Here is a 27946-nt window from a genome sequence, read left to right on the forward strand (position 1 = left end):
TTGGACTTGATGATCTCAAAGGTCCCTTCCAACCTTAATGATTCTGTGAAATAGCTTTGTTGGAGTGCTGCAGGACTGCCTCAGAAATGGTTCCCACCACAGAAGCCTGCCTGTGAAATACTTACAAGGAACATAAAGACAATGTATTTTGATCTGTGCTACCATTTCCTGAGGGCGGGGATCTTAGAAATGTTAGGTTTTCCATTGATCTTAATATGACCTCTGTCTGGCAGCATATCAGACACTCTTATAGTAAATGGAGATTTCTTGGCAACTTTTCTCTTTAGGACAGTGAACTCTTGACATTCAACATCTCCCGGCACCAGTCATGGTGGAGTGAAAACGGTCCTGGCTGTGTAAGGAAGGAGGCTTCAATGTCTGGCATCAAAGGTCTGGATAGCCATTCCTACATCTCTGTGATAGGCTGTGCCCTGGAGTATCGGTACATCGAGGTCATGCACAGCTCCTTCCAGATCCTCATCGCGGTGAGTGCGTTGAGAGCGCTGCGGGGTAGCAATTGTGGAGGAGATGCCGTTTGGTTTTGTTTTTTTCCAGGCACAGAGGCTGGCCCATATTTTCCACCCCATTTTGTATCATCTGATTGCAAAAGCCTCTGTACATGGTTTTTTTTGGTTTGTTCTCCTAGTCTCTTATGAACAGGACTGCTTGAAAGAATTGGAAATAGATACCAGCAACCTAACACATGAAGTAATGTATCACATGCAACCATACCATAACAAATCATTCTGTATCCCTGTTGGGATGTGGAAATTCATGTTTTCACAAGGACAGAGACCCTTCTGAGGAAGGATTTCTCTTATTCCAAATGACTTAGTGATGGGTGGCAAAGCACATATGTGCACAGTTGTTGTGAAGAAATAAAAGGGAGAAGATCCTTATCTCCAGCAAATGAAAGAAACTTTAAGCAAGCAAAAAGCAGCATATTTTCTTTCTGCTGGCACCTAAGATATAAGCACTAAATGTTTTCATCAACTCTTTCCTCATCACAGTCTTCCACAGGCTTTTTAAAGTCCTCTGCAGTAACTCGGTGTCCTTACTGTTCACTGTTAATTGTTTCTCACTTGTCTGTGAAATTAACTGAAACAAAGTCCGTTGTCCCCCTTACTTCGTCGGTACTCTTGCATTTTGTAGCTGCATTAGAGTTAGCAGACTGCATCTTTCTAATCTGCTTTGGTTTGTTACTTGGTGTTTAATGGCTTTAAGTACAAACGGACATGGACTGGTGAAACACGTTTCAGCTTTCAGTTTTGGCTTAGAAAAGAAAGGTAGCTTGCCTTGATTAAATGTTTAAGGATAAAAAAAAAAAATAGAGAAATTCCAAGCTTCTGGAGTGCCAAGTACTTCTCTGCACATTTTTGGTACAACTTTCCACCCTTTTGATTCTGCATTTCCTATTAGCTGGGATGATCTGTGTGACCCAGTGAACTGCAGGGAGCAGGGAAGACTCAGATCACTTTCTTGCCATGTCCCAAAAAAGAGGCAGAGAAGCTCCTGTTTCCCGAGTTGGACAGACTCCCTGGCATGTGTGCTGGCTGTTACTCTTTGGTTAGTTCTCCTTCAGGGAAAATGATCTGCATTGAACTGAGAGTTGCTTTGATGCATGTGTATGAGAAAGGTAAACCTATGTAGCCAGAAAAATAGAGCCTGTTGTCTTTTATAAAGAGCCATTGGCTGGATCAGGATTGATGCTGAGCTGGTGCTGTTCCTGAGCTGGGTGAAACAACTGACGGATTTTGAAGTCAGAACATCCCAGACTTTTGAAGTGGAGAAGTATGTCACTGTTAGCATCCTTCCTAAATGCCTGAGCTGGCACAAGCCCCTCTGCCTCAGGCTAGAGGTTCAGCCAACAAATGGTCCTCAGTTTGTTTGGAAAAACTTTTTTTTTTTATGGCAGCTTACTAACTTAGGCACATGGCTCTGAGCTAAGTGATCACACCGATATAGAGGAGTCTGTGTCTCTGGCAGTGTTTTCTCCTTTGCTTCTTCCCAAAAGCCCATGACAATGTTCTCTGTGCATCTGCAAAACACCACAAAGGGCCAGATGGGGAGACAGAGAAGGGAAGTATAAGATAAAATAGGATTTAGGTAAATATTTTCCCTCTCCTTCTCCCTGAGATTTAATTTATAATGGATTTTTGAATCCTAAACCCTGGAAATGAGGCTAAAATACTTGTATGCAAGAAAGCTGTATGGGCTGAGCTATACAGAATGAACTAAATTTCTACTTATCCCGTAATAAAGGTAGAGTATTGAAGCCCAAGGCCTGTAACTCCTGCCAGCTCTGAAAAGCTCAAATCATTTTGTCATGTAGTGGGAGAAATAGAGCTTTTCCTCTCCACTTTGCTGAGGTAAGGCGCAAAGCAAGCCTTCTCACTTTCTGAAAACAGTCAGCCAGTTCTCTCCCGTTTTAGTCTCTGAGGGTCAAACTCTTTGATCCCTGCCAGTACCTTTTTCTGTTCTCTTTATCTCATTTTAAGGCAGATTTTATTACAGGGTGTTGTCCTTCACAGAGGCTGGTAGGTACCATGCTGCAGACATGCAGGGAGACCAGATCAATAGTACAAAAAACACAACTAGGAACTTGAAGGCTCAGGAGATGCAGCAAGGGACATGACCTAGTTCCCTCCTTGTCTGCCACACATTTGAGACAGGAATAGTCAATTCCCTGTTAAGAAGGGCAAGGGACAGGCAAAATTGTGCTTTTCTGTAGTTTTTTTGCTTTGCCTAATGGTTTTTAGAAGTTGAGGGGCAGGGGTGTTGTGGGTTTGTTGTTTTTTTTTTTATTCCACATATGCTACTGAGAAATCCATGTTCTTTAACTATGCAGTACCTAGCTGTGGACATTTTGGTTGTTTTCTGGAAATACCAATTCCTTGAGACTATTGAGGAACTGTAGCACACTGTATTGTGTACTTGGGTAAGGCTCACTGAATTCAGTCTTGCATGCCAAAGGAGAGGGAAAGCAAACCTGAACCCATATGGTGAGCACAGTGTTGGCTGTCATCTTGACTCCTGCTGACTATATTATCCTGCTCCTGGGCATACATTTGAAGATACATAAGGTCTCAGTGTGCTTTTGCTCAGAGCTCGTCTGTACTCCTTGAAGGCAAAAGCAACTCCTTTAATCTGGAATGTGATCAAACTTCAGTATATCTGTCACCATGTGTGATACAAGTAGCTGTAGGGCCTAGTATGAAAATCTTTCTCAATGCTTTAGCACAGAACACATTGGAGGAAAAAGCTTATTGTAACAACATCTTAAAGTCTGTACTGTTATAGAAATGTCACTTTAAAACTAATCCTACCAACCCAGTTAGGAAATGCAACAGCAACTAGTTTGTCAAGAAAAGAAATCTGCTTTGTTTTTATCTTAGCAAGGATTCATCTTGCATCTCCCCAGCTTGCCAGCCAGCAGGGAGAGGAGTGATTTCTAGTTCTGGAATACCTGGCATAGCTCTGGGCTGTCCATATGGTAGTTCTGGGAGTGGGGAGGGTTAGGCTTTTCCTGAGGCTCCATTGAATGGGATGGAAATTGGAAATGTCTTCCCAACCGAGAGAACTCATTGCCTGCCTGTCTGCTGTTTTCACTCAGACTGACAGGTTGGAAGGTTCCCAGGAAGGCAGCAATGCAAGCCTTGACAGCAGATGTTATGTGAGAAGCAGCGCACAAGAGATGCTTTTCTGTTGGCATAAGCTAGATTTTCAGTGGTCGTAACTGCATCTAAAGAGTAAAGAAGGTCAAAGAATGAAAGGATTTAGATTGCCACTTTAGAGATCTGGTCACAACAGCTCTTTCACAAGCTGGCTTTTTGCTTTCTTGTAGCAGAGATCTCTTCATTTTCTCCCCTCACACTGATGAGAGCGTACACACTTCATTATCTCTGATTAGAAGCGAAACCTAGAATAAATCTGCCCTGAAGGAGGAAACTCTGCACATATTCTCTGTGGTGGAAAAACAAATGGCAAGTTTTTTCTATTGAGAGAAGAGTTGAAGAGCCCAGAATCTTCGCTGGGACAGATGTAGACTAAAGCTAATATCTCACACAAGCCACAGTAACACCTCCTCAAGCTTGCCTTCCCATCCTCCATGTATTTTGCACACTTGCAGCCAGCTGGTCCCTTTCTGTAGATCTTGCTGTAATTCATTCTTCCTGGCTCCAGCACTTCAGTTCAATGCTGCTCTTTTATGAATACTTTTCAACTCTCTCTTAAAAAGTTGACAGCAGGGCAGAGGGTGCACAGACTTGTTTTCCTCATTCCCTTTGGGCACACTTGTCTCTTCCTGTCTTTTCTGCTCTGTTCATTTGCCTGCGGAATGCTTCGGACATCCTAGCTCCATCCTCCTTGGTCCAGCAGCATGTGCATTCCCAGGCTGTCTGACAGGCTGACTGAACACACCTGCCTACAACATGTGTTCGTAATAAAAAGCTTAATCGGATACTTCTGCAGCCTGGAGGAAGCTGGTACTGAACATGCAGAACAAGTAGAGAAACAGCAGCAGAGGCTAAAGCCCAAGAACATTCTTTGGGGAATTAGAGCAATAGCTTAGTGTCATTTTACATCACTGACATTTTCCCTCCTCTTCCACCTCCCCTACATAACTTGCAAAGATCTAAGAATTATTGCCATTTCCCTGGGATAGGAGAGCTTAAAACCCTCTTTTGTATTGAAATCAGCAACCAATATGGCACTTTAAGCAAGAGTGAAATTACTTCTAAATCTTGGCTTCTGTGAAGCTTTCTGTTCTATATTAATTGCTGCTAAACTTGGTGATGTTTGGGGGCTTGATACATCTCCATCAAAGATGCAGTCAGAAGCGAACCGTTGGTGTCTCTTGGAGTCTGCTCATCCCACATTCTAGCAGACTCTTCCAGTAAAAAGGTTTGGACAACAGGGGAGTCATTTCTCCTCTGTAGCTATATTTCATTCGTAATTCATGCACCAGGTGAGACATGGGGAGCCCCAGGAGTTCACTTCACCTCTGAGGTGGTATGTTTAATTATCGTTTAGGTCAGCCTGTACAAAAATGCAATTCATGTTTATGTTGTATGTCTCTTCCCTCCTTGTCACTGAAACTTTCCTGCTCTGGCTGGGTTGCAACACTAGCAAAACTTCTTTAAATAAAAAGTGCCATTAAATAAACAATTTTTTATTGATGAAACATGTTAAAGAAGGAATGGATTATAAAATCAATAAAAAGTAAATTGTAAACATTAAACAGGTAATTTTGAAACAAAGTCAGGAGATAGAAGAAATAAAAAAGAAAATCCTCCACTCCAGTGGAGCTGGAATTAGAGGTTTAGAGAAGTTCACTTAATTCACTAGCTTTTGGTTGGTTTGCTTTTCTGAATGCAAAAGGTCATCTTAAGTCATAAAAGGAAAAATGTATGGGGTGAGAGGAATGATGGTTGAGGCTTATGAGGCATTGATTTCTGTGCAAAACAAACTTCCCAAGTCAATCTTACTGCTTGCTTGGTGCTTCTGAACTGTGAACAATTTTCAGAGGTTTATCAGGTTCCTCATGACAGTATAGCTGATAATTGTTGACGTGCTCTGCCCATAAACTGGGCAGGTAAGTAATTTTCATTGTTAATACTACCAGGTGTTCCCTGACACAGATATCGCAGAAGGTTTGTGTGTACATGTTACAGAGTGTAATAACAGTGAATGGATTTAGGGCTGCCACTTTGCATGGCTATTAACCCAAAGTTCCTACTCTGAGGCATGATGGAAAATCTGGGGAAAGAGAAAACCTTCGCAGAGTTCCCTTGGAATCGGGGCACACGTTCAAATGGCAGCTTTCCTGCTTGTATATTTGTGTGTATGTAAATTGCATTATTTGACCTTATATCCTGTGAAAATGTAAAATCCTGGATCTTCAAACTATAAAAATGCTAGAGCAGGTATAAAGAATGTGAGTGGCCACACTCCTAATTTGGTCCTAGGGCGAGTGCAAATGCAGTGATGTTGGAGACCAGAGCATGCAGACGGGTGGTTAGATGTCTCACTGTGTGCTGGGACGACTTTGGGGAGACCTTATCGCTCTGTACAACTACCTGAAAGGGGGTTGTGGCGATGAGGGTGTTGGCCTCTTCTCCCAAGTCACTAGTGATAGGACAAGATGAAATGGCTTCAAGTTGCGCCAGGGGAGGTTTAGATTGGATATTAGGAAAAATTTCTTCACTGAGAGGGTGGTCAGGTATTGGAACAGGCTGCCCAGGGAGGTGGTGGAGTTGCCATCTCTGGAAGTGTTCAAGAAACATGTGGATGTGGCGCTTCAGGACATGGTCTAGGGGACATGGTGGTGCTGGATTAATGGTTGGACTTGATGATCTTGAAGGTCCTTTCCAACCTAGTGTTTCTGTGATTTCTGTGACTTTAAGCTGAAGCACTCTGTTTTTTGCAAGAGCCATAAGTGGCGACAGGGTCAGCTACCACAGCCCAGCTGATGAGCGCTAATGGCGACTTTCGCAGCCAAGCCTAGCCCACGACGCAAGGCCACGGGGAGCAGCCTTGGGGCTTGCGTCAGCACCACGGCCAGTTCCAGGGCCTCAGCCCTTGTGCCCGGACACTGAACCTGCCCCAAACTTAAGGGAAAAAAAAATTCCCCGGGTTTTACATTAGCACAGTACAAGCAATAGGAGAGAAGAAAAATTTCTGATTATTCTGACTTTTTTGTTGTTGTTTTGGGGTTTTTTTGTGTTTGTTTTCTTTTCCCCTGCCTTTAAAGAGCAATGGTTCTACTCGGAGGCAATTCTAAGTCAGCAGGTAAAATCAAATTAGCTATTGCATGGGGCCTCACAGTTAGCATCACACCCAGAAGGATTTAATTTTTTTCTGCATGAAGTCTGCTCTAGCTCACAAACTTAGTATGAAGTAGCCCTGGTTTCAAAAATGCACAGCGGGGGAGTGGGTGCATTGAGCTACCCCTCCTCCCCTGAGGTACTGGAACATGCTTCCATAAGGTTCACCCAAGAGGAAGCGAGAGCTGGCTTGTCTTTCGGATGATTATAGAAAGTTGTGAAGGAAATACAAGGTTTAGTGATGCTACAAAAATCTTGCATTTCCTTCCAACAAGGTGCGTTTTGTTAGGGAGAGCTGGAGAAATCACAAATGCCTTAACTCCCCAGTAGAAATCTCGTTATCCTGCCTTTTGTTTTCTGGTGTGATGTATTTTTCTGTCATATTAAAAATGAATGGACTCTACTTTTCAAGCCCTACCATGCATCATTCTGTTTTCCCTCCGTGAGTCACTGTATGTTACACTCTAACTCTTGTTCAAAAGAATTGAGTTCAAGGGAAAACAATTATGTCTCCCAATAACTTTACTAATACAGTTACTGTCAACCAAGATCTTGCTAAGTGGGGTGTTATGTGAAGATGTAAAATGAAGGATGGAGAGGATATTTGATTAACAAGAAGGCGGCAAAGCAAAATAAAACCCTGCTGGATCTAGACTTCTTAGCTGCCGTAGTACCAGAAGTCTGTTTCTCTAGTCAGGCTGAGTAACAACTTGTTACTGAAACCAAATGAGGCAGCTCTGATGGTTTAGAGCTGCTACAAACTACCAACTAAGGGCAGACCCACCAAGCTACTTTAAACTGCTTTTATAATGTTTACTCTAGTTTTCTGCTCTAAAGACTGCTCTGAGCAATGGGTTGACATGAGGGGTACCCTGTGCCAGGATGGCTGTTATTTGAGAAGTATCCTATTGTTTTACTGCTCCCTTCCCTGCTTCTATCAGAATCCCAGGAGGTGGCAATTTACTGCCAACCTATGCAATTTGTGAATTAAGACCACTGCTATCATCTTGCGTGTTTCTTACTGTGCTCTGGCCTGTTTACTTTGCAAGCCCAGTGCTTGATTAGTCCATGCAGATGTGTTTATTCTCTACAGATAGAAAGAACTTTAGAAATTATAGAGCTAGGGTAAAACTAGGATTTCTTTCCAATTATTTTTTTTAATCTCTAAACCAAAGTCACTAAAGATTTCAGTGTCTCTAAGCATTGCTGTCAGTACATCACCATTTTTATGGTTAACTAAGTTTCTATCTCATCTGCATAAAACCTACTCCCATCTTGTTGGTAGCTCCTGCACCAAAGTAATTTCTCTTCCCTTGCATACCCCTTTTGACAGGAATGCAGAGCTGAGGTGTTCTTGTGCCTGGACCTCTGTTAGTAAAACCTACCCCTATATGTCTGTCTATCCAAAATCAGAATCATAAAGGTTGGAAAAGACCTTCAAGATCATCAAGTCCAACCATCCACCCAACATCCCCATGCCCACTAAACCATATCCTGAAGTGCCACATCCACAGACTTTTTTTAATACTTCCAGAAATGGTGACTCCATCACCTCCCTGGGCAGCCTGCTCCAATGCTTGACCACTCTCTCAGTAAAGGAAATTTTTCCTAATATCCAATCTTAACCTCCCCGAGTGCAACTTGAGACCATTTTCTCTCATTCTTTTGCTAGTTACTTGGGAGACCAACACCCACCTTGCCACAACCCCCTTTCAGGTAGTTGTAGAGAGCAATGAGGTCTCCCCTCAACCTCCTCTTCTCCAGACTGAACACCCCCAGTTCCCTCAGCTGCTCCTTGTAAGACTTGTGCTCCAGACTGCTCACCAGCTCTGTTGCCCTTCTCTGGACACGCTCCAGCACCTCAATGTCCTTCTTGTAGCGAGGGGCCCAACACTGAACACAGGATTTGAGGTGTGGCCTCAACAGTGCCGAGTACAGGGGCATGATCACACCCCTACTCCTGCTGGTCACACTATTTCTGATACAGGCCAGGATGCTGCTGGCCTTCTTGGCCACCTGGGCACACTGCTGGCTCATGTTCAGCTGGCTGTTGACCAGCACCCCCAGGTCCTTTTCTGCTGGGCAGCTCTCCAGCCACTCCTCCCCAACCCTGTCGCGTTGCATGAGGTTGTTGTGACCCAAGTGCAGGACCCGGCCCTTGGATTACATAAGGCACTGTCCTGCATCGTCACCATTTCTTACAGAGAGTAAACTTACCACAGTTGTTTCAGTATCAACAAAGCCAGCCCACATTCCTGCCAATCATTCTAGTGACAGCAGGCTACTGGTCTGAAGGCGAGGATGGGTCTTGCAAGTTTTTAGTCTTGAGCATGCTCCCAACAGTGTCTTCCCCTAACCCTAGACCTGCACTCCCTACCTTACAGCAACTATGACTTGGCTCCACCATTACACTAATGCTGCCAAGCTGACAGTACAAGCTGGCTGTTGAAGTCATGCCAAGCAGGTTTTGACCAGTCTTGCAAGATTGATGCTAAAATGATTTATTCTCTCTATTTTCCAGCTGGTGGGCTTTGTCTATGCCTGTTACGTTGTTAGTGTTTTTACAGAAGAAGAAGACAGCTGTAAGTATCTATCAACAGATCTCTTGGCAAAAATTTTATTAAATTTTCTTTCTCTCTCAGATGTTTGTCTGTCAGGAATGAGTTGCCATCAGACTCCTTTCCATCTCTCCATCTATGTGATATGGCACTACCTATCTTTCAAGGATCAGCTATTTTTACTGTGACATTTTTTTTCCCCCACGTCACCATGTGTTAGATGCTGTAATTCTGCCACTCTTTCAGCACAAAAAAGCTTGTTGGCTACTCACTCAGGCTAGGCTTTAGAGAAACTGGGCAGCTGCTTCTGTTCTCAAGCTTATATAGCTTAAGAGTAATGCCACTGAAATACTACTGTTGTAATTAGGAGTACCTCCAACAAAGAATACAGCCCAGTACTCAAGTAGGCCACCTGCTGAGTACCACATGCCACAGGCCCAGGATGAAGCAGAACATGAGACTTCTTGCCAAGTACCAACCTGACCACGTAATTTGAAAAGCAGAGGAAGTACTGTATCTGAATGACAAGACGGAGGAAGGAGCTGACTCCCTCATGTTTGGTACACAAATCTGTTAAGTGTCATGTATTCACCACGATATGTGTCAGAGAAGAGCAAAGACTCAGAGGGATCACTTGGGTCTGTGGGAGCCATGCAGATATCCATAACCTGGTCCTGGATTACTTTGCCCTTCTAAAACACCCTTTGAGACTAATAATTTTACAAACAAAAGAGCACAGGGTTCAAAAAAATGTGAAGTTTGATTTCTTTGGCAATGTGTTGGGTCTAGGCCAGCTTACTCCAGGTAAGGATCTGATGCAAAGGCTTTATATCCAAGTATCACTTCTTTAAGTCATGCACTAGGTTTGTGCAAGTAGCTTTGTTGTTTTAAAGAGCAGCTGGCATGGATGTTAGCTGAAAAACAGCAGCTTTGCACTGAATATTTGAAAGTAGGTGAAGAGTGTTGATTTCATAGGAGAGAAAATAGATGCATTTGCTTATCTGTCTGACTTGTCCTTATGTTTTTCTGTTCCATCCTGTGTGGCTGAACTCATTCTACTGACATTATTGATTATTTGTTTAGAACTTGTCAGTGCACTTAGCAAAGGTGCTACATTATAAGTGGTATTTTTTAAATTACCCTATACCTCTTCTATTAGCTAAATAGCTTGAGTTTTGAGCCCCTTTTGAATCTTGTGAAGTAACAGCTTGACAGAGCTCATTTTTATAGTAGGTAGCTGTCAGAAGAGGCAACCACATGGAAGGAAGTGTTATCTAGAAACACAGAGCTATTAATTTCAGGATACTTTTTTTTTTTCCACTAACAAATTCCTTTTCCCTCCCAGTTTCCCAGCTTGGAGTTAAAATGTCAGCTTGAATAATTAACAATGACAAACCATCAATATTTCACACTCACAGTGGTAGATCCTTCCAGTGACCCGAACAAATTTGAGCTACGTTTTAATTTTCTCTTCCATTTGTGGTTTCCTTTAAATGTTCCTTTGATATGCAGCATGAAGTAATTATAAGTGCTGAGGCACATTAATCAGGAAGCTCATGCTAACGTGATTTTCATGAGAAAACACAGCAGTAGGGATCTACTAATGCTGAATTGTGGGCAAGAATATTTTAGATGTGCTAATGCCCTGTAATATATTGCAACAATGAACCATGGTTAAGATTTTTATTATTTTAAGTGACTTGGATTTTGAGTGCTTCTGTGGTTGGGTGCTCAGATGATAGGACTTTTGTTTGTTCAAGGTACTAGAGAGTTACTGAAAATTGCAATTCTTTAAGGCTTCCTAATTTAGATACTCCACAACTGAGGTAATATAGTTAGTATCTGGTTTTTAAAACTGTAAACTGTCTTGATTTTAAAATACACAAACATTTTCAAAAGTGGTTGAGAAACAGTCAAGTCTTACTGGCATTACTGGGAATTATCTACCCAGTTAACTTAGAACCTCTACAGATTTTGCCCATTAACTCACAGTTGTTCCAAAAATCACAGTATTGGCATGAAGCTATCCATCAAGACGGATCCATCAATACTTTGTCCTTGGGTTTCTAAATATATTTTAAGAATTTTTTTTCTCACTTACAATATATTTAGTAAACATTCTTTCTATTGTTTGTTCACTAAAAATAACAAAACTCTTTAGTTAAAATAATAGTGCCACCTTCAGGAAAGGAAAAGAAACAGGTATTTATATAATTAATAAGACTATCCAGTTACATCTAAATGGCATTTGAATGGGATGGCTTTTACTCTTCCAAACAAAATGCACTAACTTGGCACCAAAAAGTGCTCTAAGATGGATCTATTTTAAAGGTTTTTGCAAGGTCTATGAGGTCAGTCACAAATCACACCACATCATACCCCCGCTGACCTGGCTATGTTGGCCAGCTCAGTAATTTCAGGGGAACTGAGAGAGACTTGGAAAATTCTTCTGTGGTTACTAAGGGAATTGTCACTTAAAACTTTCCTTGTTGAGTTACATTGCCCTTATGTGAATAAGGAGAAGGGAAGCATTGTTCCTATTTGTATACAATTGAAAGAAAATGAGTTGGCAGAGGGGATGTGAAAAATATCAGAGCTGAAGATAATGAGGTATTTGCAGTTTTCCAAAGCTGCTGTTGTCCGTCTTGCAGGAAAGACAAGTGGGGCAGGAAAATTCCCAGTTCTCTATATAACCTTCATGGGGATTGCTGTGCTGCCAAGTTCTCTGCTGGCATTCACTCACAAGCCATTCCCCAGCTTCCTTCTCTCAGCATATCGCTGAATGGCTGCGGCTTTGTCAGCTCAGTTCTTGTGTGAAGTCACAGCATGGTGGCAATACTTGAGGAGGCTGAGGGAGGCCCTCTTGTTTTTCTGGGGTCTTTTGTCAGCTCTCTGCTTTAAGTCTTGTATTAGCTGAATCTCCTCCTTGGCACACTTGCCCATCCAAGGAGATCCTGGAAAAGAGGTCTGTACAGGCAGATATTTCCACCAGGCAATCCATACCTGAAAAATCATTTTTCTGTTCTCTCACTAATCTTTGTGTTATGCCATGACATGCACCAACTTTCTCTTTCATTTCCTTTCAACTTTCTGGACACGTTTGTTTGTTTATTTGAGTTTTGATTTTTTTTCAGTTGATTTCATTGGTGGATTTGATCCATTTCCTCTCTACCATGTCAATGAAAAACCCACCAACCTTTTGTTCAAGCAGACATACCTGTAAGTATCATCTCCTGTGCTAAGAGGCTATGCATGCCTCTTAGTTTGATGACTCAAGGGTGCCGCAGGTTTGGGGTTTTTCCTCCTTGCAGGTTGATTTCTCCAGCAGGCTTTTCAGGCATGGAAGGAATGAACAAGTGGACACCAGGAGGGGGTGAAACTGCCTCTGCTCAGCCCCAGGTTGCCAGGGTGAAGCTGGTGTTGCTGTATGTGGCTTATGGCACTGCTGTTTGATAGGAAGCAGTGGGGCCAGCTATAGGATGTTATTGTAAGCAAGCTACTGGATGCCTTTTCTTTGAAGAAAGCTGAGAGAAGCTTTTCAGCAGTGAAAGGTGCCCAACCAGATAAAGGTAGGAGCTGTAAGGAAGGAATAGTCAGCCTCAGTGGATGCTGAGAGTAAGCCATAGCGATAGCAGAATATGGTCCTCAATCTCAAGGTTATATTTTAGTCTGTCAGACAGAGCCTCAATGAAAGATCGTTACTGGGGTAAAATTTATGCAACATCTAGTTAGTTAAGCCATATTTTAGCTCTGTGGACAGACATAACTGAACTCTGACCTATACATCCATGCAATTTGCATCACTGGCTATCTCTTTGCCATCTTCCCATAATCTTCTCATGGTGGCAACACAAAATTTGACTCTGTCCTGGATACAGGGTCTCCCTGTATCTGCTTGTACTTCTAGGGAACCTGTAGGGCACAAAACTAAAACACCAGTGAATTAAACTAAACTAAACTGAATGTTAGATGGTTTGTATGCAGGATGGCACAGGTTTGCTCTTAAGGGGGTTTTTTGTAGGTTTTTTTTTTTAATTGTGTTGCCTACAAGAACAAAGGCTTCTATGTGTGGGGCATCCCCAGAGTTCAGCTGAGAGCAAGGTGCAGAGAGAGAGGGGAGTTGTCCACAGCAGCTCCTCTCATACCACTAATAGAGATCCATTGTTGAATTCCAGCTTCGGCCCTCTGATAATCCCTTCCCACTGCTGAAGGCACAAGATCACACTTTCACACAGTCCACTTAAACGCTAGTTCTTAATGAGATTCTCAAACATAAAGGCCAGTAGTATCTGTTTAAAGCAGCAATAAGATCTGAATTTTTGATACTCCTTAAATTAGGCTGCAAGAAGGCAGTTCAACATGCAGAATTTTTTTTTTAAGCAGCTGCTATGGGGATAATGTTACCAGAGAGTTGTGTCAAAAAGAAGGATGTAAGAATGGGGGACAAAAGTGGGGCTCAGGGAAGAAAAACTGCCCCCTAACAGATCTGTAGCTGTGCCCCTCTAATGTAGTACAGACTTACTACCCACTTTGGTCCTGCAGTGACAGACCAGGAGAACAAGTCATTTTTGCAAAGCAGTTAAATTCCCTGTAACTTTGGGGGTGCAATAGCATTATTAAAAGGGATGCTACAGGAGATTACATATTGATTTCCCTCTCATTTTGTCACAGTGGGATGGATTTTTCCATAGCCTGCAGAAGCTATAGAGCTTTCAGCAACTCCCTGATATACTAGCTTGATACAGCAGTGTGTTGAAGTAACATCACTTTTACACTATGAGGCTTGGGCTGTTTTTTTTTCTTAAAATGATAAATTCCATTTGTGGAAGAAGCTAATACTTATAAATGAAGTTTTCTATATGGGGAGATTGTAATATGAACAGAAGCTAGCAACATAAGACTGCTTTACAAGGGTCCCAGTAAGATGCTAAAGCTACTAATGAAGTTCACAGATAATTTTGTTGTTCTTCAGTCGCATTCCTCAGACCATCACTTATCTATTGATTGCTTCTGCCAACACAATATAATACTACTTTCTGGCTAAGAGGAGATGAAAACAGCTACTGAGCAGTAGGTAAGGTGACCCTCTATAAATTTCACATCAGCCACCAAATAGCAATTTTTGTTTCTTTATTGCAGCCTAGCTCTTGCCTTTCTTCCACATATATGAATAGGAGAGGAGGAACGGATACTTGATTCTCAGCTAATGATGCCATGGAATTTTGCAGTCTGGGGCACTGAGTGCCAGATGCCCTTGTCCTGCTGTGAAAATCATTTCATGATGACCAAAGGCACTTTTTTTAATATCCTGTTCAAAAAGATGAAAAACAACAAACACATCCAACTGCTGTCAAGTTTAAATTTATAGAACAGTGAGGGGTCAGGAACATATGACTTTCTGTTTTTAACCCCTTTTTGTTGAAGAAAATGCTGAATGAAACAAAATCCACTCTACAACTTGGAGCTAATGGCAACCATGAACTTTCATCTTAGGATGGCATCACCCCATTGCCTGTAGTCAGCTGCTCTCCTGCTAGGGAGTCGTGGCAACAGGGCAAGTGCACCATCAGGATCACTTTTCTTCATTCCCTAATGGAATTATCCTATTCACTCCAGTTTTACCTGTCCTCCTCTGATGAGATCACATTCTTTCCTCTCCTCCCAATGTGCCCTTTCCTTTGTCCTGGCTTGCATTTTTCCCTAGTCTTTCTTCTTCATCTCTCTAAATTTATGAATTCTCAGAAATCTGAAGGCCTCACAGAACAATAACACTGACCTAGAGCAATGTGCATAACTTAAGTCCAAGACCAACCCCCATAACCTCTGTATCAAGCATGCAGCATATGAGTTAAATAACTTTTAAATATGCTGTCACAGTTCAAAGATATTAAAGGGTGACTGCCATGTTCCTTGGCAGCCTACTTCAGTATTCAAAATGTATACCCCCTTTCCGGCCATCAGCTTCTAGCTGCTGCACTGAAAAAAGTTCTTAAATACCTTTGCCTCCTGCTAGGAGGAAAACATATCTCCCCAGTCTATTACTGATAATAGGTACTTCCAGACCACAATCCAGCTATCTCCCAGCTTTATCATGGTAATCTACTGACCTCCTTGACTTCAGTTGCAAGTCTCCAGCTAGTAGAAAACATCACAAATTATCAACAACCAGGTGTTTTTGTTTTTAAAAAGCCAACAACAACAAAAAATCAACAGTTTTGTATGCTTGCTAACAGAGGCATGATTTAAGTGTGCTCCATCTTAATTAGCACCTCCAACACTCACACAGCAACAGTGAAATTGTATAAATACAATTATTTCTATTTCAGATTCCACAACTGATTCTGTTCTACATTTCATTGACTCCAAGGGGATTTGGTTGTGACAGTTCCTATTTCAAGTCACAAGCTTAAGTAAAAGAGACTCAAATTATCAGGAAAAATTTGTTCTGGAAGTTTTACTGTGTAATAGAATTACCCTTAATCTCACTGCTGCTTAGCAATCAAGGCACTGCACTAGTTAGTTAATAATAATATATTAGGAATCTTGATAGAAGATATGCTAAAGTCTTCAGTGCATGAGTTTCTTGGTCAAAGTACTTAGCCAAAGGATAATAAATAACCTTGCTGAAAACCAAAGTTATTCTCCTGAGGCCAGAAGGGAATATTTCCAATGAGTCTTCAGAAAGGAAAGGCTGAGCTCTTACCCTTCCTTAGCTAAGGCTCAAATTCAGGCCATGCTTGCTTGCACCACTGTCTCCTCGTAGGCTGCACAGGACAGGACATCAGCTCCAGGTTGCTTTTCTTCTTGTTCACTTGTAATAACAGAATTCTCATCATTTGAGGCAAGGAAGCATTCTTACACTGATAACTGTGGAAGGGTTAACCAAGACAGCTTTGAAGTTTCTGACTAAAGCTGTTATTGCCAAGTACCCTGCAATACCTGCCCAGAGAGGAGCAGGCACAGATCATCACGATCATTTGTCAGCACTTCCAGCCTGCTGCATCCATTCAGTATTTTGATGTCATTCTCTGAATTTGTTTCAGAAAAAAGCACTGTGCAACCTCAGTTGTAGAACACAATAGTACAAAATCATGCTTTGAGACACGATTAGGTCTAAACCAAGAACCTGCCAGATGACAGGAGGCAGCCTCCAGTTATTGAAAAGATAGAGAGATGGGCAGTAGATGTCCCTGCCTTTTAAAACTGTATTTGTAAAGTCAGGCAGTGAATTGCACAGCTGGGAGGCTCCTGTTCATAACACTCACTGTGATCTGGCACCCCAAGTACTACACTACATTTATGGCTCAAGAGCTTTAATTTTATTTTAGTTGAGTAGCCAGATTGCACTGACTTTGCTTTCCTCAGATCTACCAGTGCTAAGGGTCACAGGGTAAGATAGGGTGTGACTTTTATCAGATGTAGACTTCAGTATTGACAGGTAGCAACAGGAGGTATTGGTTAATTGAATGATCTAAGGCTCCAGCTGGTGATTGCTCACCTTCATACTCCCTAATCAATTCTTTTGTGTCACAGTCTGTTCTGTAGCAGTCATCCACACTGAAGGTTAAAAGGAGGTTCTTCAGTAGATGAACTGACAGCCAATAGGTATAAATATGCAAATAACATTCTTCAGTTAAAAAAAAATTCAAAATGCAGACTGAAACACCAGGGCAGATGGAGGGGGGAAGAAACTAAACTTCTTTAGGTTTGTTCCCCTCCTCTCCTCCAAACTTTGTTTGATGACCAGAATACTTTAGAAAGGAAACTTTTACTTAAACAGGAAAAAATTCACACTTTTGAGGGGAAAAAACCCGCAAAACAAAATGCTTCTGCTTTTCTTTCTAGGTAGACTTTTTCCCCAAACACTTTGCTGAATATCAACATGAATTTGCAAACTGTTTTGATCAACCTGAAGCTGCATGTTTAAGAGGTGATGTTTCTGCTGAAAACATTCACTCATCTTTACTGCTGGCTACAAAAGTAGATGTGCTGATACTGCTGCATCTACACAAAAAGCACATCACTGCAATTTCAAGAAGCTATTTGATTCTAGAGATGACCCCCAGCTTTTAAAATTCCTAACCCAATTTTGCAGCTCCAAATGCTGAGGATACATAGATCTAACACACTGGCTTATATCTGTTCCTTAGTCTAACTGCAGTACATTCAGGTCTGGTATACACATTGCATTCTTTCCAGACTTGAAGACTACTTAACCACATTACCTCTGAGCCCTCAATCCTATTCCTCATCTGTAGTCAATCATATTTAAAAACCCAGAACAGGAAAAAAAAAAATTGTCCTCATTATTTCCACACCATTTCTGTTATCTTAAGCAAGCAACTTAGTTCTTGCTCCACATTGATGCCCTGCCTTCATTTTTTTTTTTCCCTCCCTCTACAGGCCTGCGTAAATAGAGAGGAGCCAGAGGATGGTAAACCTCGTGCTCCACCATCAAAGGTGCTGCAAGAAACAATCCCCTGCGGCCTGGATCTTTGGCAGAGGAAATGCAGGATGGTGAACTCCATTCCATTTTTTGTTCCTTGTCTTCTTTTCAAATGCAATGAATGTACATTGAAGAACGGCCATGTGGTTGGTTTTTAATTCTCCAAGTGCCCTGATGAAGCATTCCTACCATAGTCTGGTGACACTAGCCAATAAACAGCACAGGCCTGAAGACCTCAGGCAGAACAAGTTCATCAAGAGCCTCTCTCAAGAGATACAGTTGAAGTTGGAGTTGCTTCCTTGCACCATGGATCCATAAGGAAGGAAGCACTGCATAACACTCTGGGACATTTCATGTGTTTTATAGTTAGTTTCTTCCCCTTCTCCTTTCCCTTGTTCTGAAAAGGGCCTAATCCCCTAACACAACTTCATCTCCTCCCTGCCTATATAGATCTAGGTGGGGGCTATTCACAGTTGAGTTATTTAGGCTTTTTTTTTTTTAAGTTATAGGTGAGAGCTCTTCCCTTCTTCCCCCCACCCATCCAGGACTCCCTTCCTCATCCTGTATTCTTTAGACATGGTCAGTGCCTTAGCAGTAGGCATTTGTCCTGGATTTCAATGTTCTGTGACCCAACTCCTATAACGCTGAACAGCTAAAAACTAGTGCGAGCACCAAATCTTTACTCAGCATGGAGCTTAGCCCCATTTCAACATGCCAAGCCATTCTCCGAGCAGCTGTAGCTTACTCTGGGTTTGCCCATCTACATTAAATTAACACTGGTGTAGCCATATACACAGCTGAAACCTGCTGCAGGACACTGGAAAACGCCTAGTTCTTCATGGATCACAGATGTGTTTGTACCTGCCTTCTTCACCAAGCAGCTACACTTATTCCAGGCACAAGCCTGGCAACATCCTGATGGAAGGATTTTTTTGTGACAGGATAATTTTGAGGGGAGGGATTGGGCTGAAGGAAAGGGGGAATGTAAGTGTAATTAAGTGGCATTAATGAGCTGCAGCAATTAAAAACAACAATGACAGTTTTGTTATCTGTGTCCTCCAGCATGTTAAGTGTCAAGCAGAGAAAGAACACTTGTCAGCCATCCATGGTGTTCTTTGGCTGGTATGTTCCCAGTGCCATTGCAATTCTTTATCTTGCCTAATCTGTTTGAGATTACTTAGCATTTTTGAGTAATGCTTTTCAGAAGAGTCAAGCTAGAAGCCATGCTAGGGAAGAGAAGTGTGAGGGAAGCATTAAAAGAAATAAAAACATTAAGTACTAAGTCAAAGACAGAATGATGCACCTTTCTTTGCCCCATTCCAAAGGGCCCAGGAAGCAAAATCCTCTTCTATAAATGCAGAAGTATAAGCACTAAGAAAACACTTTTTGTTTCTGTGCAACTTCCATTTCAGATACCCACTGCAACCTAACATCCTCAGCTCTGATCAGGTACAGCTGTGAGTAAAAATGTTGTCTTTGTCTTCCGTAAGTATTTTCCTTCTTTTAGCCAGCAGAAGCCATAGCTTCTGACTGAACAGACAACTGACAGTTGCTGGTTTGATATTAGTTTCATCATTTGAGGAAGAAAACGTTCAACTCTCTTTAAAACAACTCTGCCTGACAAAACGTGCTACCTCCCATATTAGTCAATACTGTGCCACTACCAAGTTAAAGAAATAATCAGTGGAACACAAGCTACTACACCATTCAGCATGCATAGCAGTGTACATACACAAGCTCTTCACACTTTCTCCACCACTTCTTCGATTCAGTTCATTTCTGTATTACACTAATTTGTACTTGCCCACCTGATGCTCCCTGGAGGTGCAGAAAAAGGAATGAAAGAATACATATCCTCTAGTCAATGAGCTTGTTCCATGAAAGACTTCCATTTATTTGGGGCTTCTGAAATTAATCTTCCCTTTCCTCATCGGAAAACACTGACTTTACACTTCTTGGTTTAATACTGTTCATTTTCCTCAGAGAAATATTGTCTGGATACCAGCATTCTTTACTGGTCTTGTTTGAGAGCAACCAAAATTCAGCACAAGTGGTGGAGAAAGCACAGCTTCAGCTTTGAACAGTTGGAACATTTCACTAGTAGTTTCAGGAAGGAATTCTTCTAGATAGTAGTATGAAGTCAGAAGGAACTCTTCAAATTATTTGAGGTCTGCATGTTTTTAACACTGTACCTTTCAAACTGACCAAGCCTTGATGCCACATTTACTAAATGAAACTGAACAAAAACCCTTGCTAAGTACTCTACAGAGACTAAGCATCAAACTATGCACTTAACAGCATGCCTCCTGACTTTAATACACACTGGTAAAGATCTATTAAATAAATACAAGTGTGATGACCAAGAAGCTTCATAACTACCACCCTATGTTATGATGTACACAGGTAATTAAGTACCTTTTAATAGAAGTAAAATAAAGGTTCAGGTAAGCCTATAATATTTAGTATCAATGACTGCCATAAATCATCAAAAAAAAAAATCAGTCTGAGAAGAAAGAAAAGTAAGACAAGCTACCAAGGCTCATATTCCACACTTAATTACCTTTGCGAGTTTTCATTAGTGGAACCATTCATCCTTCATACTCTGACAACCCTTCCTCCTGGCCTGTTTGTGCTAGACATACTCCAAGTACCGCAAGGTCACGCAATGACCCTGTTCTGTTAGGGCAGGGACTCCCAGTCCTTTGTATCTCCAACGTGCTGCAAGATTAAGGAGCAGCTGAAGACTTTGGTCCAGTGGGTTCCCTTATCTCCAGGTTCGGAGTGCCCTCTATTGGGGATAGGCATCACTTGAGATACTGCTAGTCAAAACAAACACATACCCATTTCTGAAGAGATATCTCACCATAGAAAAAGAGGCTCCACCCTTCCAGGTGTGGAAAAGCCACAATTTTCAAAGCATGAAACAAAAGCAGCCCCAGAAATAGCTGATATATTTACAGCCTTGTAGTCCAGTTGATGCTCAGGCAAGGTTCGAGCCACACCCAGCTAAAGTTTAGGAGGAAATAACACTATTCCAACACTGAGATGGTTTTCTTTTCCCTTCTCAGATTAGCACAGCTACTTAAACTCTAAGCTTTTGCTGTTATTTACAGAGGCAAAATAAAGCCAATGATAGCTTGAACCCAGACACAACACCTAACTTGGCATGGTGGTGCAATTCTGCTCCCTATGAAAGCTGCTGCCTGGCAAAGATCCACCAATTCCTCCCAGAGTTGGAGAATTTAAACTGATCAGCTAGTAATTTCTCTCATCCTTGCCAAGAGTTGCATGAATATCTTCTTCTGAAGGCAAGGATGAAGAGATCTGCCCTCCACATGGCCCAGGGATAACTGACACCTTAAAGTTACTAGAGACAAGCCTGTAATCTAGGGCTGGAACCAAACAGAAGCAACTCCAGAGCCAGTGCTCCAGCCTCCACATATGTGTTTAAGAGCCATGTACCAAAACTCTGGATCAAGTTCAGATGCAGAATTATTCCCCACTTACACAGTTTCATGTATCAGGTCCTTATCCTCCTGCATCCTTATGCCTTCTTTTGTGGTTAAGACAGTCTGCAGGACCCACATGCTGTCTTGTGAATTCCAAAAGGAAGCTAATGGATGGTAAGAACAGTTTCTTCTCTAACTCATGCTCTCGTAGTACTGAAGGACAGAAGTTCAAGTGATCTACAACCTGATGTCACTCTAACATTTTAGGACACCACTACACCCCCTCCCCCAGTAGGGCATTATACTAGATATAATCAGATACTCAGACCTCTGTAAAATAAAACAAAAGAGCTTTTTATTCAGTGAAAAAGAACAGTTAATTTTTAAAAACATCTCTCTTCCCCTGCAGTTAACAAGCTATAGCATTGACAAAACTTTCTCTTTTTGGCTACATGATAGAATGTTCCATTTAAAATAAGAATCATCAGTCTAGCCAGCAAACAGAAGTCCTAAAATGGCAAGTTTCCATAGTTATCTTCTAGTAGGATAATACCCAACAGCCAGGGAAGAGTCTCAGTAAGAAGCTTCCATGAGATCATCTAGTGATCCTAACCATCAAAGAGCCTTTCACCTTCTGTCTAGGGAGGTCTGCTGAGAGTAAAGGAATCGGACAGTCTACAACAGGCCAGACTTTTCACTTAATTATGTGGATTTGAGCATTATGGAAACATTCCATCAACTGTTGAAAATTCAACAAGGGGGGGGGAAGAGAGCAAAGAGCTCAGAAGAAAAAGCTAGATTCTCCCTCCCTCATGATACATTGCTGCTGAGTATTCTAGCCTCAACAGAATGCATTTTGTATAAAAATACTCCCATTTTGACTCAGACTTACTGAAGGAAGCCATCAACCCTAGCAGAATAATCTCTAAACAACTGCTAAATGAGAAAAAGAACCAGAGACAGTCTACTGAAAACAGCCTTTGATTTCAACATAGAGCAGGGATTCATTTGAGAATGCAAGAACTTAGAGAAGGAGAATCTCTATCAATAAAAGCCTCTTTTTGGAGGACAAAAGAAACCAGCAGAGTTCATCTGGAGCAGTCCTACAGCAAGATCAGCAAGAGTACAGCAAACCAGCAACTCTTACCAGAAACACTATGCATAGGAGGAACATTTAGTAAGTTTTTACACTCATGCCAAGCTACTCTGCAAGTAAGATTGCTCTAGCATCAATTGAACTATTTACTTATTTTCTTCCTCTGCTGCACTATCAGTGAGTTGTATAGACTCATCTTTCCCCTTGGGCACATCATGGTTCAGGACATGAAAGTCCTCACACTTCCCCGGATGACTGCTCTGCAGATAGGACACAATCTCAAATTGAGGGCACATTCTCCACAAGCTACCAGGTGGCCACAAGGAACAAACACAACAGACACATCTCTGTCCATGCACACTTTGCACATCCTCTCCTCTTGCAGGCGTCGGAGCTGTTCTTCTGTGCTCATCCGAGACTCATCTTTACCAAAAAAGAAAAAAAAGGCCCAAACTGTTAGCATTACAACAGCTCCAGTGTGCCAGTCCCTGTCATCTTAGGCAGTCACACTGCAACTCGCTCATCATTTTGCTCAGAGACTGTGAAAATGGCAAATGTACCTCTCAGGCAAGTTTAAGCTGAAAAACTACAGCTATTATAGACTCTGGCTTATCTACACAAGATTCAGCATCTATGCACACTGGACTGAGCAGGGACATGAGATCAACCAAATCTTTTGTAGAACAGTCTGCTTCACAGTGGAACTCTAATTCATTAAAAGGGTCTCTGTGTTGAGTTACTATTCAAGCTAGCACACATTCCCCTTCAGGATTAAAAAAAAATGAACAAATACAATGACCACCGATACCATTAGTATAAAAACCATCCCAATTATGCCTAGGCTCAATTTCACCACCACTGTCAGCCCAGTGCACCTGGTTCCTTTTGTTGCACAGATTGCATTTCTCCTCTTGAACTTGATGTTTCAGTCTCTCTCTGAACAGCATCTGTATAACCAGGAAAGAAGATGGCATTAAATACTATGCCTTTCCTCCCTCTTCAGGCACTGCTGTTTAAAATTGTGAAATATCCTGGATTTCAGTAGCCTTAGGTCAAAAACCTCCTTACTCTGATGCTGAGCTTCACCAGGATGAGTGTTTGAAGTTATGTTCTCTGTGGTGCTTCAGTCACTATTTATGTTAACCTCTCTACCAAGACGTGTCCATATCACATTGTCTCCTCAAAGCTGGCTTATCTATCGGATATCAGAGCCATCAGCTGCTCGTTCCTGCTCCTGTGCTATTTAATCACATTTTTGTTTGTTGAGGTTTTTTTGCCTTAGCTTAGATGTCAGACCAAGATATGGAGACAGGAGCTTTGGAAAGCAGGCTTACCACCAGAGAAAGCCTGTGTGGAACTACATCTTCAAATAAACTTCACTTGGCAGACTCCATAAAACAGATAACACAAGACAGACATAGATAAGTTAACGAGAATAGGTATTATCCAAACAAACAAGTATGGCTATTTCTGATCAAGTCACTGATTCAATTTTAAATAAGCTTGGAGTACTCATGCATCCTAGAAGCCTTGCTTCAGACAACTGCCTGCCTCTGCATCAGATGTGAATTTGTGCACAAGCCTTCGCACCGTGCAGCTGTCTGCTACTGCAGATCTAAGGGCAACAGAAAATATTGAGGATATCTACACCACAGATATAGTTATTGATACCCCAGTAATCACAGTTCCTTGGGGTTTCTTTAAAGCAGAATCTCATTCTTCAGCCTCTCAAAGAAAGGCAGGCTTGGGTACATTACTACTCTTAATTCCAGCCTAGGAAGAGAGAAGGCAGACACACAAGACACTCACAACAGTGCTCAAAATAAAGTGAATAAGAGATTAAACATCCACCAAGAATGTGAGTGTGCGAGTCAGGCATACCTCTGCTTTCCTCTGCACTGCCGCTCTCTTCCCAGTCTGGCTGAAGCAGATCAGAAATCAGTTCAGACTCAGAAAGGTAGAAAGTCCCAGTCAGCACATATTTATTCTCTACCAGGTTAGTTACCCAGGTGGGGTCAAAGCCCATCTGCAGGACATTCTGTACTATGGTAAACTGATCCAGAGAAGGAAGAGCCTGCAATTCGCAATTCCTCAGAGGATCTGTAAAGCAGTGAGCAGATACTTTACCAAAAAGAGGCGGAACTTAGGGCAAAAAGTACGCCACTCCCTGAAACTGTTATATATAAAATGGCATTAATGTATTCTAGAACATTCCTCAAGCTACCTTCATACCTTCAACATCCAGATTTACAGTTTTTACTTCCAATCATAATTCACAAGAAAGTCATCAAAAGCAATTTCATAAAAGCCAAAGAGAGACTAATTTTGGATTGTTTACTCTACTGTATCAGTGAACCAAGAACCAAGTCTCTCATGTTTGGCCCCAGTCCAGAACCCTTATCTCTGCTTCCACATCCCAGAACAGAAGTCTCAAAACTGCTTTCATGAAGATCAAGAGGGACATCCCAATTGAAGTCTCTCCTACCTCATAATCTAGCTCAACCATTCATCAGTAAAGACAGAAGCAAGGAAATTCAGCTGGCAGCCCGTTCAAAGGCTTAAATCTTTCTTAAGCTCATCCTATCAGATAGACTCTTGAAGAGGACGAGAAAAATCAGTTTTCCCACAGTTACGGGAGCCAAATTTCACCTTCTTAAATTTCCAAGAGCAACTGATGAATGGTAATAGATCCCCAGGATCAACACTTGCATAAACAACTAGACCTTCTAGCTGTTCTCTGTTTGGTCTCCTAACAAGTATGTTTAAAATGCTGTAGCCTGAAAGATATTACAGACAGACAACATCAAGAGCACGGACAAGTCAAAGGAAAGTTAGGCAAGCACCCAAAAGTCACATGATTATTCAGACTAGCTAAATGTCTCTAGTCGTAGATTAAGAGGTCTCACAAAAGCAAGCAATTTTGCTTCTTGTGCTAGCTACCGTTTCCTCAAATAAAGTGAAACAGCTTCTAGAATATCAAAACATCTTTCAAACACCACGTCTACAGAGTGCACAGTAGCTGGGGTGGGGTAGAAGTAAGACTACACCACTTTCAATAAAAGACAAAAGACCATGTAATTATAGCACTGACCTTGGGAAGCAGGGGAATCTTCTTCAGTGTGATCCCAGGAATCTCTCTGAAAATGTCACAAGACAGTCACAAAAGAGAAGCATGTGTTCAGAATTCCCCCTATCTATGAAACCTCCCATCCACTATATACAAAATATTCGTGACTCACTGGAGATAGCAGGGTGGTAGAAAAGGACTCCTGAACACTGCTAATAAACTCTCTCCCCCTTGACTGCAATAAAAATTCACACCTATAAGCAGAAAGATGTAAAGACATTAGTACATGATATCTCAAGTGAAAGCAGCAGTAGTAGTTTGAGTTTTCAAAGCAAAAGGGTGCTATCAGATTAGGAGCAGACTGCTATATTCATTAAAGAGGGAGGATCATGGCCTTTTTTCCCCTGCTCCTTGCATGAGGTGCAATAATAACAGGCTCATGATCCAACCTCCCCTTAAATCAGTCTTCATGTTTGGTCCAAGATGAGCTCACCTGCAACGTCCTTTGGAACGGTTCACAGAAAATGTTGTAATAGAGCAGTTCACAGAAAAAAACCACAAGAACTGCTACAGAAAAACAAGGTTCACAAAAATCTTTCTTTTTGTACCTCAGAGCAGCAGAAACCAAAGCTGTTCTTTGACACTAAAGAAAGTGATTTTAATTGAACTTTTAGATGGTGAACTCTAGGTTAAATTAGTAAATCTCAGGTCTGAACTGTGCCATTCTACCTTAGCTTGAGCATTTGATTTTGCTTTTCAAGTGAGAGCATCTAAATATTTAGGCTTTGTCACTTCTATTTATACAGTTCTTTTAAAAAAAAAAAAAGAACTAGTTACAGCTTAGACAACCATCATCCAGTAGGTTTCATCATTAACATAGAACACTCCAGCGATAAATCAGCCTTCAGAATAGAAGATGTGGCAATGCCTGGAGGAGCGTAAAAAGGAACTAAAGCCAACTGTCCTGGAGTTAATGAACTGTTGTAAGGGATAACACACACAGAGACACCACACAACAACTTTTGGGGGAGGGTGCAAAGGGAGAAACAGGAGAGGAGAGGCAGTTGAAGATATGATGATTAGGTTTTCAGGCCACTTTTTGATTCTTCCACATGTGAGGGGAGAGTAGGAGGAAGGCACTTTTGTAAGACAGTACAGACTAAGCGGCCAACCTAGAAACAAGTTTTCTATCTTGACCCACTACTAGGATCTGAAGATGGTCCCTTACTGTGCGACTCTGGCCTTGAGGATTCAGAACCTGTCTCTTGAGATTTCAGGGATTTCAGACTATTGCAACAGTTTACGCAGCTAAAAATGGTTGAACATACCTGACTAGCTTTTCACCTGTTCTAACTAAGTAGAAAAAAAATCTAGAACTAAGCTAATAAGTGCTGCTTCCAGCCTCTGTTATTACTGCTACACCTGTGAATCATTTGTCTCAAGTCTTATGAAAAAAGAACTTAGTGTGGAATGCATGGCATATCTTCTGGTCTTGCTACAAAAGACATTTGTCAAAAGACTGACTTACCCTGGATACCATTTGGCATGTTCCCTCCAAGGATCATCTCCAAACGACCAGTTCCTCACACCGCCATCACAGTAAAAACACCTCACTACATCCCCTTGTCCTGAAAAACACATCAAGAGATTATTTGACATCCGAGACACTATACGTTCTACTAGCTCCCGATGACAACACAGGCCACCAGACAGAACAGATGAGCACATGACAATTTACCAACACTGTGCAAGTTGTATAGAGGCAGAAATCTGATGAGAGTTTAAACTCCCAGAGCTGCAGCTGGTTGAGATGATTCCAGATCTGGGTCACAAGCTGACAGGCAGCATGCATTTGAGCTCCATAGCTCCCATGTATGCACATACTTACCCAATCCCCTCTTGCCTGCATTTAGAGTAAAGTCATAATTAATTATACCTATAAACATACTTTGTTCCCTAACCACAGTCTGCCACAACCAGCAACGGGCAGTCAGACAATGTACACAGCTTCTGTCTCATAAGTGTAAGAATTTGCCACATCACAGTCCCAGGCTATCCATCCGGCTACTGTGCTTCTCTTCACAGAAATCACAGGGGGAAAAAAAATAATTAAAGCTAAACACAGTTAAGACGACCTGCCTACAAATTCCCCGCCCTAAGGGCAATGAAACAGTGTCAGTAAAGGCTGCCGAGTGAGTTTGGGTCACACAATCTTCCAAACACTCGCGTGTTAGAGTACTGTTTGGCTTAACTCGAGTGCTCAGTTCCAGAGTTCTCCTGCTCAGGTGACTGCAGGGGAGTGCCATGTCAGACTGATGCTGCCTAATGGGTCCCCAAAGTCTCTGTGCTGGGCTCTCAAACAGCCGCTCTGCAAGTGATACATCAAGTCCAACACAAAACACAGAGGTTTTTAGCTGAAGACACCACTTTATAGTTTATTCGGTGTTCCTGGCCATTAATAAAAAGACAAAAGCAGCAGATAAGCTAATTTGCCTATAACGCTCTT

At 41.8% G+C, this 27946-nt stretch overlaps 2 protein-coding genes across 2 annotated transcripts in view; one reads left to right on the forward strand and one right to left on the reverse strand.

Moving 5' to 3' along the window:
- NKAIN4 (Na+/K+ transporting ATPase interacting 4) overlaps positions 1–18361 on the forward strand; it is a 51095-nt gene extending 32734 nt beyond the window's left edge. The window contains exons 5-8 of the mRNA XM_010296429.1: positions 288–485; positions 9346–9406; positions 12517–12601; positions 17786–18361. Of these exons, the coding sequence (XP_010294731.1) occupies positions 288–485; positions 9346–9406; positions 12517–12601; positions 17786–17795 (354 nt within the window). The 3' untranslated portion in view covers positions 17796–18361. The remainder of the gene's footprint in view (positions 1–287; positions 486–9345; positions 9407–12516; positions 12602–17785) is intronic.
- A 4232-nt stretch (positions 18362–22593) lies between these two features.
- Positions 22594–27946, reverse strand: part of BIRC7 (baculoviral IAP repeat containing 7) — a 7117-nt gene continuing 1764 nt past the window's right edge. Inside the window, exons 2-6 of the mRNA XM_010296428.1 lie at positions 26969–27068; positions 25613–25694; positions 25465–25510; positions 23249–23320; positions 22594–22796 (exon numbers count right to left, since the gene is read on the reverse strand). Of these exons, the coding sequence (XP_010294730.1) occupies positions 22594–22796; positions 23249–23320; positions 25465–25510; positions 25613–25694; positions 26969–27068 (503 nt within the window). The remainder of the gene's footprint in view (positions 22797–23248; positions 23321–25464; positions 25511–25612; positions 25695–26968; positions 27069–27946) is intronic.

This window comes from Phaethon lepturus, unplaced genomic scaffold, assembly GCF_000687285.1.
Source record: "Phaethon lepturus isolate BGI_N335 unplaced genomic scaffold, ASM68728v1 scaffold27881, whole genome shotgun sequence".
In the NCBI taxonomy this organism is placed as follows: Eukaryota; Metazoa; Chordata; class Aves; order Phaethontiformes; family Phaethontidae; genus Phaethon; species Phaethon lepturus.